The 12624-nt window shown below is 36.8% G+C and overlaps 1 protein-coding gene across 1 annotated transcript in view; it reads right to left on the reverse strand.

Moving 5' to 3' along the window:
* The window catches only part of ATP8B4 (ATPase phospholipid transporting 8B4 (putative)), a 144417-nt gene that overhangs the window by 45892 nt on the left and 85901 nt on the right, over positions 1-12624 (reverse strand). Inside the window, exons 8-10 of the mRNA XM_072399101.1 lie at positions 10791-10863; positions 6610-6680; positions 1667-1870 (exon numbers count right to left, since the gene is read on the reverse strand). Coding sequence (XP_072255202.1) covers positions 1667-1870; positions 6610-6680; positions 10791-10863 — 348 coding nt within the window. The remainder of the gene's footprint in view (positions 1-1666; positions 1871-6609; positions 6681-10790; positions 10864-12624) is intronic.

Genomic DNA, 12624 nt, shown 5'->3' on the forward strand with positions numbered 1-12624 from the left:
GGGCTGTACTTACTTAACTAATTAATTAACCTCTTGTGCCCCAAGACCGCAGTGGATTCTCAGGGCTGCATCCATTCTGGCAGCCCTGGGAATCAACCTCTTTTGCCCAGGGATAGCAGTGGAACTGCAGATGAACTCTCAATAGAGTTTCTCCATTGAGAGTTCATCTGCAGTTCAGTTCCCACGGTCACCGGGCTGATAGGTACAGCCCGGTGACCGTGGGAACTTTGAGGTCACAGCTGATTGTAGGAGGCATGCGAGTGCTTCCAATCAGCAGTGACTGCAGATTAACTGCTATTCCGTATGTGTTCTTGGATAGAGATTCTCTATCCAAGAACACATACTACAGTTATGCGAGGGCTGCAAGAGCAATCAGGGACCACAGACGTTAATGGTGTTCAAATTCGGCGTTTGATCACCCGAAAAATATTGGGCTATTCGACTGAATAGCTGCCAAATCGTACACTCGACCAACACTAGTACTGACTGGCTACATTGCTGCAGAATGCAGTTGGACCTGTAATGTCGAATGAGCCTTTACAAAACAAATTGTGCATAAAAATTAAAGTCAGTTTGTCATATATTTGATGATGGTCTGCATCATTACATGGCTGGAGGTCTGTCATGCCTCTTTGCCAAAGCATTTAAAGCGTTGTTTAGTTTTATTTTAGATCAATGGGTGTCAGGCCAGGAAATACACAAGGGATAGCTCCAGCCTGCTGAAGACACACAGAGATATAAGCAGCTGTTGAGTGCTACAACAACTCAGCATTCAAGTAATACAGAAAGGCCAAACTCAGGTGGATGCAGTCCTTATAATGATCTTAATCATTTTGATGTCACACTAAAAAAGGGGTGCTTGCATTCAAGTTAAAATAGGTATTAGCCACATTAAAAATATTGGGCTCCTGCTGTGTTTAAGACACAGAAATACTCTGTTTTTTCAGAATTTGACCACTAAGGTTCCAAGACATAATTCAATGTCAATACAGTTTTTAACCTTAAAAAATTATTTGCACAATGTGTCCCAGATCTGGAGCACATTAGAGACGTCTGATAACGTAAAGGATCATCTGTATTCTTTGCAGATAAAAAGCCTTTCCTTCAGTTAAACACCATCTGGAGAGCACATGACACATTCATAGTTAGAATGTCTATAGCACCCTGAAGGAGGATGGGGGAATTTGGTGTGAATGACCCACTTGTCTAAGAACATTCAGTACAGTTTCCTTTTCTACCGTTGTACCACCAATCATTTTTCAGGTCATCATGCTGCACATGCAACTTTAATTTTGAAGACAAATGAAAGCATCTTTCCAGTAGGCAGCAGAGATAAGTTTCAGTAAGGAAGAAGAAAGGTCAGGAGGTGGGAGTTATTGCTGGAGCTTTAAGATAATTGTCAAAGGAGGAAAAGAGACATTCAGACACATGTTGAGCAATCATGACTGACATAATGTAAAGAAACTAAACAGAAACACCTTGTACCTGTATAATAATAACAAGAATAAAGGATATACATTTCAAGTGTTTGAATAAAATGCCATACTGTGGACAGAGCTATTTAATTTTTAGAAATGTACATCATAACAGTTTACATTGTTTCCTTCTACAACAATTTAATTGCAGCTATACTTTTTATGCTACCAAACACACAATAATAATACACTATAGAGATATTGTATATATTTTACCAACCAAGCACAAAAGATTTCCATTTTGAAATAGCAAGTAAAACAATTCTGAAATAGCAAGTAAAACAATTCTGAAATAGCAAGTAAAACAATTACCATCAAACTCCGCTAGCCTTGAAATATCTTCTCCAAGGTCTGCTGTAACTGGAAGAGCTTGCCGAACCTTTAAATTAGTTTCCCTAAAAAATAAACAACATAAACCCCGTCATATTAAAATAATATTACTATTTTCAACAGTATTAATTCTGGATAATAGTTTTGGAAAACAACCACAACAGGTGACAATGATGAAATCAATTTCACGTGAAATGTTTTAGCACTATCATCTAAAAAAAATAATGAAGAACTATACAAGTTTTACAAACACTCTAGTATGATTGAAAGGCAATTTGTTTCCCATAACAGGCAAAAAAAGGGTAAAAAATAAAACATAACATAATTTTAAACAATGTTATATTGTTTTATTATTTTTGTATTATATTATAAAATATTATAATTACTATTTGTTATTAAAGAGGGCCATGCTGATTGTCCTGTAAAAGACAGAGCCAAGTGTGCCATTGCGGCAACCTGTCACTGGATGATCTGGGCCTGAAGATAAGGGCCAGTTTACTCCAAATGTGTTTTAAAGGCTCAAAGCATTAAGAAGCCTATTCTTTTCTAAAGGAATAACAAACAAAAAAAATAACAAAAAAACACCTTGAACAATTTAACCATCTATTTAATGCATGGCAACGCACAGAACAATCACATCTGTAACACTGTATATGAGTATTGGAAAGGCCTGCATGTAATGCAAAAATTAATTGGGGCTGATTTATTAAAGCTCTCCAAGGCTGGGGAGGATACACTTTCATCGGTGAAGCTGGGTGATCCAGCAAACCTGTAATGGTTAGCAAATGTTTTCAATACTAGACCAGATCCATTCCGGGTTTAGTGGATCAACCAGCTTCACCGATGAAAGTGTATCCTCTCCAGTCTTGGAGAGTGTCAAGTTAACATAAATACAGACCCTAAATGGCATAGATGATTATACTGTATGTAGTCAAAAGAAGCCAGTATATTATGTTTGCACATGTTCTAAAGTACCTAAAAAATGGTTTTCCAAAAAATAGATTTCATATTCCTCTCCTCATTTAATGCACAGCCATCAATGAAAGCACTGTAAACTGTCAGTAGGTATAACTTGAGCCTTTTTGACTACAGCAGGCTTTTTTCTTATGTAGAATATTATAAAAATCCTTTAATTACATAACAAAAACATAAAGAAAATTTCCAGGAAATTACCATAGTAATACCATGAAATTCAAAGAAATTGCATGTTCTGTTATTGTAAACATGTGTGTTTTCAAAAGAAGAGATTATTAACTCATCTAGAGATGCAATTTCTATAGGGCCTTCTTCCTCTGCACACGATTGGGTTTTCAAAGTTCACATTTTTCACTATCATTTACTTTGCAAGGTAGGAACACTTTTTTATATGCACACTGTATATATATAATATAGGCGCACTCTCGCTATGACTTAGATACGTTGGGGCTGAGGTATTTGACTATCAATGTCTGGTACCCAGAGGATGGAACTTGAGTCCCGCGACCCGATAGCAAATACAGTTAAATCATATCCAGCTCAGGAGAGCTGTTCAGACTCGAGTCTGATTTATGTCGCCTAATGAACGACAACTTGACTTGGGGGTTTTCCCCAGCGACTTGCAACTCCACTCGCAACATGCTATCTCTGCTAACAGCTAAAGGGGACGGGGAGGAAGGCAGTAAGGCTTCTGTAACACTGCCCCCCCCCCCCCCCCAGCTTTCTAAATCCAAGGCTTTCTTCTCTGACAGCTGAAGGGGGTGGGGAGGAGGGTGGTGTTACAGAAACCTCACTGCCTTCCTCTCTTTCCCTTCAGCTGTCAGAGAAGAAAGCTGTGGACATAGAATGCGATCCTGTGCTCAAGAACAGGATCAGAGCTCTGTTTATATTTGTGGGGACAAATAGGGATAAATGAAGTGACTTGACTTGGGACTCGACTTGGAAGAATTCTAGGGACTTGGTGTCAATGACTGGAGACTTGACTTGGACTTGAAGGGTGACGACTTAGTCCAATTTCTGCTGGTACCCCTCCCAAAATTATGTTTGGACTGATAGTTTAACATATAACAAATCAGAACTGGAATGGAATTTAATTCATATTGTAATTTCTTGTAATGAGACTAGACTGATTTATATTTTCCTTCTCAACCTTCAGTCCTAGACCAATTCTGTATACATGCTGGTAGTTTGATAGATTTCTTTTTTCTTTCTATATTTCCTATGGTTACTTTGTTTAAAATATTCATAAATGATTCAAAAGTGACTTAGCAAAGTTGGAGAAATGTAGCCCAGTTTTAAGTGAGCATACCCTCATGAGGCAAGTACTATCATGCTTAGATTTGAAGCAGATGTAAACCTAATTACTGAAATATTACATAAACTTTACCATGTTATTTTAATTTCAAAAGTCATTTTCAATATTTTAAATCTACAGCTATCAATAAATGGAGATTACAATCTGGCATACATATTGGCAATAAAACAATAAACATAACATTAAAACATAAAACGTTTCTCCCTTGCCTAATGCCTGATAGCAAATACAGTTAAATCAGGAGAGCTGTACATGTGAGGAAAAAAAACAAACATTCTTTTGCTTGTCTGTTTCAGTTCATCTGTCAGGCAGAAAATTCCTGGTTTGTTTACTTAGCAATTAGAAGCTTATCTCTCGCTTCCCTACAAATAAAACAATAGCAGGAAGCTGAGTATGGCACACTTGTGGCTGGTGCAGGCTTTAATGGAAAATTAAATTACGTCAGTTTTCGATTTCACGTACTTCTTTGTCAAAAGGATTCCTTTACTGGGAGTAATAATGGTGTGTCAAATTTACCAGAGCAGAGAAGAACTTTAGACTTGTATTTTGCTTTAAATTATTATGCTATAAGGGTCAAAGTTCTGGAATTTCTTGTTTTAGAGTAGCAATCCTCAGTCCCTATATTTGCAGTCTGTATTGCCCCAGATGGACCTCAGCATTCCACTCTGCTTATGCAAGGTGCCAAGTCTTGTTTTTTTTCTTCCAAAAATCACAGCCCGTATAGATAAAAGGATAACCACATAGTAAAACAGCAGGCAAACAAACACTTCACTTCACTAAAAAAGCCTGTCCTTACGCCACACACATGGTCACACACTTGGAAAAAGTGCTGTGTGTAATGCAAAATGCGTACGTTTTACCATGAATATAAATAAATATTGTTAACTATGATAATGTGTTGGCATCCTGTTACAAAGACTTTGTGATGGAGACTATAAGTGGCAATTTCAACATACATTATGAAGGTATTGTCCACTGCTGTCATTATCAGGAAATCCCTCTGAGAAATAAAGCCATGAGTGCAGTGCATACATGCATATAGAAAGTGTCTGCATAGGGCAGTCAAAAACACTGAGATACCACACAGTAAACTAATTGTATACATAACATTCATAATGCTTTGACAAACCAAGTCAAAGTTTCCTTTCCCTTAAGTAGCTACATTGACATAAACAACACTAACTCTTGGTATTGTTTTAGGGTAGGAACTGTTGTATACTTAATTATTGTATATGCATGCCTGTTGTATTTTGGTTGGTTTTTTATGGCAGATAATATTTTATGATTTTGGCTGCTGTTTGGGGTCATTGCCATTCTACAGAAAAGAGTTAAAAATAATCAGACTGCCTGGTGGCATAGTATGTAAGAATCTGCTCATACTACTGTGCATATTTCACCTAATCATCAACTCTTCACAAATGCAGCCCCAAACTGTGAGCCTCCAATGTGTTTTAAATTTACCTGCTGACATTTATCATTCTTCATCCTTGCAGTAGACAAACTGGCTTCTTGCTGGAGCCAGAATTTGCCAAGTTCAACACTTTGCCAAGTCTGGAGCTAAGTCTGTTGCCATTTATCTACTTTCCAGTGCTTGTGTTTCTCCTCCGGACTATAGATGGTTGTATCGGGTATATTCTGACAGTTAGGTCAGACTTGGAGATTAAAGCCTACAACACTTGTCTACGGTTAGAAGAGAGCTTGTTCATACAGGAAGACCATCTTGTAAATTGTTGGTCTACTTTTGCCATGGTGTGGGATTTCAAGGTGATGCCAAAACATCCAACACTTCATATCATTCAATATCATAAATATTTGTTACAACTGCTTAGTTACTTAGTACCAGACTGTATGCCTGCAAGTGTTTCATGATTTTTTATGCTGAAAAAGTAGTCTAATACTTTGCAAGTTCCTTTTTTGAATGACACACAGCAAATATTTTATTGTATTATATTTTGCTATTTTTAACAGACCAATGCAGAAGACATACAATGACCATTCCAGACAAATATTTTAGCAAAGCGTCTATGACTTTTGCTCATTGATGAATGTTTATTTAAAAAAAGACATCAGGTCCTATGTGTGTACTGGCCAGAATAATGTAGTGAAATAAAGGCTGGGTACACATGTGCAATGGTTCTCATCTGATAATCATCTCAGGGCTGATATCGAACAAGAATCTTGCGTGTGTACAGTGGTTGCCATCCATCGCCCCATTGACCATCCTGGCGGATCCACGGATGATGGATGACGAACGATCGTTCTCCCCCTTCCATTCTACATAGACCAGAACAGTGCTATATGTACAATGCTCATTCATGCATCGTGCAGTCGATCCTGAATGATCCTTTCCAACGACAATTATTGCACATGTGTACATAGCCAAAGAATAAGAAGTGTTGTGAATTTTTCTTTATTAGTACACTGAGGAAAAAAAATAAAACAAGGTTTTGTAAATACAGCAAATTTTACAGAAAAATAGCATGATAAATGCAGAAAGACAAAAAGAATCCTCACCCATCAAGCTCAGCTGTTTCCACGTAACATAGGCCATGTGGTTCACTGCTGGAGAGGAGGAGCAAGTCAGCCTGTGAAACAGATAAGTATCTGGTTTATGTGTTTGGCTGAAATATTTCATTTGCCACAGTAAATAGGACAGATCCCTTACAGAAGATTAGTGTAAGGCAAAGAGCTGCTATCTGTTACAGGATTGCTGAGGTTAACACATGAATCATTTTGTGTACAGTGGCCAATTACAGCATTTAATTGTTTACCGAGCTCTCACTTTATGAGTCTGGAGTGACCGCGCCCTCAGTATAATGATGAGAACAAACAGTCAAAAGTAAAACAGTTTAAAGGAAAGCTAGTGAATATGGGCCATGCAAAGATGTTTTCAGATGTGTTTTAATACTTCTGCTGTGCCAATACTTTACATTACGTATGGTCAGAAAAAGGACTTACCAGCCACTATGATGGCCACCTGGCTTGGCAACTATGCTACATACAGAAAAACGTTTTCAATGTAAAATTCCTCCCACCGTGAATTCAATCTAATAAAAGAATATAGTTATGCCATTGTAGATTTTTTTCAGAGATGCTCTATTCTTTCTAGCATCATCTGTTTACCCTCATGGTTATTACATTATAAATGCCAGGGAGCACTTAAAAAGAAAAAAAGTTTGAATGATATACTATTTTTATATATTTACAAATTAAGATACACTGTACTTGGTGCTCTATAGGCTATTGTACATTTCAGCATAGACATCTAACTTAATCAGAGTCACCGCTGACAGTCTACCATCAAATTGAATTTTAAGACTTCTTACATCTTAGGAACTAAAAAAGGACAAAAGAAAAAATGAGAAGTTAAATCAGGCATTTGCATGCTCCGAAGCAGACTTTAGCAGAATGACACTACTGCCATCTATTGGTAGCTATACAGTAATACAGCAATTCATATATAAAATGTTAAAAAGTTCATTCTCCGAGCAAGTATAGTTGTACCCTCATAATCTTATCCATCATATGTTTCAAACCTATTCCTATTACCTAAATCTAGGCCAAGCCATTAGTGATATGCAACTTCCGATCATAGATCAGTAGCTGAAGACCCCATCATCAACAAATGCTCTGGCCATGTCTTTAACAAGCAATCAGTAATTGGCAGCCTAGATTCAGCTTTTATGTGATGGCAGCACCTAGCAGGGGAATCTGCAGAACTTTTGTTCAATGATACACTGGATTTATTTTTAAGCTGAATAGTTGATATTTAATATTGATTTCTGTAAAGCCCTGGAAAAAGGGTTGCTTTAAAGTACACCTATCACAAAAAGCAATAGTTTTTTGTAATTATTTCTAAAGGTTTCTAGTTGACAGACTTTGACTTTTTCAAGTGTCAGAATGTCTATCTTTAGTTGCTCTGTGACTCAAAATACTGGAGCATCAGCATGGCAGTCTGGAGACTTCAATTCTAAAATAAACAGCAACATATTTATTTAAAGTCAGGTACACTTTACGGAGGGCTACAACATCAGCAATTATTGGTTGCACCAATGATAATGTACTCTGAAATCTGGATTTCAGAGTATATTTTCACATGCAGGTGCTCATATCCTTATAATAGGATTTCTTTTTTTTTTCTGGATTGTGTTCATTCTGCATGTAATGATAAGACTATCGGGGACACATGTTCCAGTGACTCCATAAAATTGGATTTTCCCTCATTTTGAAAGATTTTCTTTTACTTCTTTTTGTCTCTTTGGAAGGAATGGAAGTTAAAAGTAAGTCTTCTAAATAGGCTACAGGCAGTATTGAATAAAGGAAATGAAATTGCTTTTAAAGTGACCACAAGGTAATTTCTAAACTAATCCAGCCTGTAAAAGTTTAGTAAAAGATTGTTATCTAAACAAACTTTTTTAAACGACTACCACTTTGCTACCTCCTGGTTAAAGCATTCTGGGTGTCTCTAATACTCAAATATATGCCCCTGCAGCCATGGGTTGAGCTTCCTCTCGCCAGCTCCGATGCCCTGTAGTGACAGCTCAGCCAGGCAACAGCAAAGTGCTGGACAACCCCCAATGGAAAGGCAAGTATAGATGACATTTTTTGTGTTGGGTTGTTTTAAATATAACCATTCACTCACACTCAGAAAAATGTTGTTCTTGAAATTAAGACATGTACAATACCACCCTCCCCACAGTAGGTGTAAGATACAGGTAAATGGCTGACATGTTTGCTTTACATTTTCAGTCCTTTACCACTGTACATAATGATATCACATAAAACAGAGTCGTTAGGTATCCCTGGGAGAGTAAATTATCCTTTTTCACCCAACCCTAAAAGAAATGCAAGGATTAAAAACTTAAAACCTAGGTAACCCAAAGACAGGCTACAAGCAACGCTCTGTCTCCTTCACAAGACAAAAGATGGAATCTTTATGTTGGAAATATCTGACCTTTATTTAAATGACAATTGACTGCTTCCATTCACCCACCCACTATGGGGCATAAATGAGAACAACCCAGTTTCCTGAAGTCATCTTGGGATGGTATGCATTCTATAAAGGTAGCTTGGATTAAAACGTTGACTTTTTTTTGATCAATCTCTTGGTTTGTCTGTATGATCTGTTTAAAAAGCCATGAAGAGGTGATCTAACTTTTTGGTGATAAAAATCACAATTTTTTTTTCAAAATGTTTATGGAAGTGCAGAAAAGATCTAACCTCTACTGGTTTTTCTCCGCATTTTTTTTTTTAGAATCTCACCATTTATACCCATTTTGAGACTAACTCCATATATTTTAAAGGCAAACGGACTAGTTTACCAAAAATGTGCAGAACTTTGATAGCACTGAACACTATAGCAAAGACTTACGTAAATGTAAAGTTTATTTAACACTTGTTGCCCTTTCTTGGCAATTATCTTTATCATTTTGGTTACTTACAGTTAGGCCCATAAATATTTGGACAGAGACAACTTGTTTCTAATTTTGGTTCTGTACATTACCACAAGTATTTTTAAATGAAACAACTCAAACAGAAAGGCCCACAAACAAACAGCAACTGAAAGCCGCTGCAGTAAAGGCCTGGCAGAGCATTAAAAAGGAGGAAACCCAGCATCTGGTGATGTCCATGAGTTCAAGACTACAGGCTGTCATTGCCAGCAAAGGGTTTTCAACCAAGTATTAGAAATGAACATTTTATTTTTAGCTTTTTTGTCCAATAACTTTTGAGCCCCTGAAATTAGGTGATTGTGTTAAAAAAAAGCCTTTATTTCCTCATATTTTTATGCAATCTTTTTGTTCAACCCACTGAATTAAAGCTAAATGAAATACTGAATTAATTAAAATTAATTTTGGTAATGTACAGAACCAAAATGGGAAAAAAGTTGTCTCTGTCCAAATATTTATGGACCTAACTGTAATGTGGAACTTAACCTATCAATACTAACCCATTCCATCATGGGCACTGCCATCTTGATTGGCCAGGCTGGCATGACTTATACATAGCTCCTGCACAGGTGCCCAGGATTTCATTAGATCACACGCAAGGGAAGCCAAAATTACTGGGTAATGTGACAGCTGGGTGGGGACAAGGCAGGTGAGAACAGTTCTTGCAGAGGGGACATTACCTGTCTCTTTCTGCAATAAACACCTGCCTAATTCATGAACTTTCAGAGTGGGACCTTAGTTCCACTTTAAAAGTACATCACTTTTTACACCACTTCATGTTTATACTTTTAGAAAAAAAAATGTCCCACACTTTTATAAACAGCCCCCCACGTAATGCAATTGGAGTATCCCTAATATTTCCTTACTATATATACTGATACTCCCAGAAAGTCATTTATACAACACCATATATTCTTACACAAAATAAACATGTCGTTTGTTACCTGTAAGCCTATATTATGAGATCCCCTTAAATAATTTCTCAGTGACAACCATCACTGCAGAAAGTAAGGAAAATGCTTTAAAATGAGAACAAAGACTGCAATAAAAAATGTGATGGAGGTTTTAAACCCTCACCAACTCTATCCAACTTTTTGATTAGGATTTCCACTCAAAAATAACTTCTACCGACTCCAAAGGGTTTTAATTAAGGCTTGAAATGTCTTACTGCATATCCTCTTTTTCAGTCATAATTTTGGAGAAAAAAAATCAGAAAATCAATGAAAAGAATAAGTAATTATTACTTACAACCACAAACTGATTGTTCTCCAGTCTGATGATATCTCCAGCTTTTACATTCATCCATTTTTCATTCTGTAGTCTGTGAAAGACAAAGAAAAAAAAAAAAGAGTGTAATTGATTTTGTCTCACAGAATTCCTTCTGCCATTTTCAATCAGTCTGAAGTCAAAGTAATTCTGTAACAAAGGATCGCAAACATTTAAGATGCACAACCGTGACATTCCAGCCGGCTCGCCAATATGATACCATGGAAAGTGGTGAGCAAAGTGCAAATGAGGTTGAATTTTCTTCCCATACCATCTTCCAACTAATCTGTGAAGAAGTATTGCTAAGCTTTCAAAAATTTGGAGGACAAAGTTTTATAAAAATGCACACACACACTATTTACAGCAAGACTTATCCCTACAATACAGACTGTAAAACAGGCACTCACAGCCTCAGTTGTTTGCACATAGAACTCAATTCTCATTCTCAGGTATGTAAATACAAACCGTACTTAACCAAGCTGAACCCTGCCCTTTGAGCCTCCCACACTTAGTTTATTGTTACTAAGCATAGTGGGTAGACCCTACGGTTAAGCATGGGCGGGCCAGATGTTGACTTTGTAAAATAAACTTAGTATCTTTATACCATAGTTATCCATTTTTTATTCAGAAAAGTCTGCATGTTTTGGCCTATGATATATAAAGCCAGAGAAAAAACATGTGATGACAATTTGAAGTGAAAACATAATACATAAACATGTGTAGTAAAAATAGCAAATGATAAAAAAAAAACAAAATGAAATATACTGAATGAAAGTAGCAGACCAGTAACAGTAGGGCTGGAAAGAAAAGAGCTAGAATATACTAAATGTCCACTAGTCCAGGAAATAAAGTATTGCCAGTGAGCTAGTGTTGGAGATGTTAGTGGGCTTAGGGCACCATTTTTTTTTTATTTTGGCCCCGCCTGGACCTGCGGTCGTTTTGGTCGACGGACCAGGAAAAAGTTCACCAATTACATAATTCCAGAAGATCTAGTTTTTTTCCTACTCCATCAGAGTGCCCTGCCGCTTAGGTTCTATAGGACATAGGTTGTGAGGCATTTAGTTGCAGCAGCCAGGACTTGAATCCTTCTGCTGTGGAACAGCTCTGACTGCTGGTATTATTTTGCCGATAGAGAACCTTACCGCTGAGGTTCATGCAACGTGGGCTAAGTTGTACAATGTCTGGTTCTACTGAAAGCAATTTCAAGACTCCACTGAATACAGGAGTCACCAATAAAGGAGTCACTTGAGTCAACTGCAATTACAATTGTAAATATACCAAAAGTAAAAATAAGCTTATTTCTATATTCTGGCTTCTCCCCCCACCTCTGTCCTTCCAGCTTCCACAGTGTTTTCCACAGGAACTTTTCTAAGTTATCTCACTTTATTGAGAATGTTTTCTTAAAGGTAAATGTGAAAATCCTATGTATGCCACCATGCGTTGGCTTAATTGTTGTATTTTACAATTTAAATGTTTTAAGTTAAATTAAGTACTTTGTTCTGTTTCTTTGTTTATTTTTCACCACTTTTGTACTTGATTTATTTTGTTATTTTGTACTCTCTGTGGATATCTATAAATAAAAAAATAAATTAAATGGTATAAATGAAATGAAGTGGGCTCTATCTGACTCAATGCAGTTTCTGATACATATTGTGAGAAGATTACAGCTTGCAGCAAAATTAGAGTAAGCAATTTCAGTAGAGGATAGGAGCCCGTAGAACTGTACAAAACCTAATGGAAGGATGGAGCACAGCTCTAAATTTTAAAGATACAGTACAAGTGAAAAAGCAAAACAATTTCAGAAAATGTTAGAGTT

The sequence above is a fragment of the Pyxicephalus adspersus genome, chromosome 2 (assembly GCF_032062135.1).
Source record: "Pyxicephalus adspersus chromosome 2, UCB_Pads_2.0, whole genome shotgun sequence".
In the NCBI taxonomy this organism is placed as follows: domain Eukaryota; kingdom Metazoa; phylum Chordata; class Amphibia; order Anura; family Pyxicephalidae; genus Pyxicephalus; species Pyxicephalus adspersus.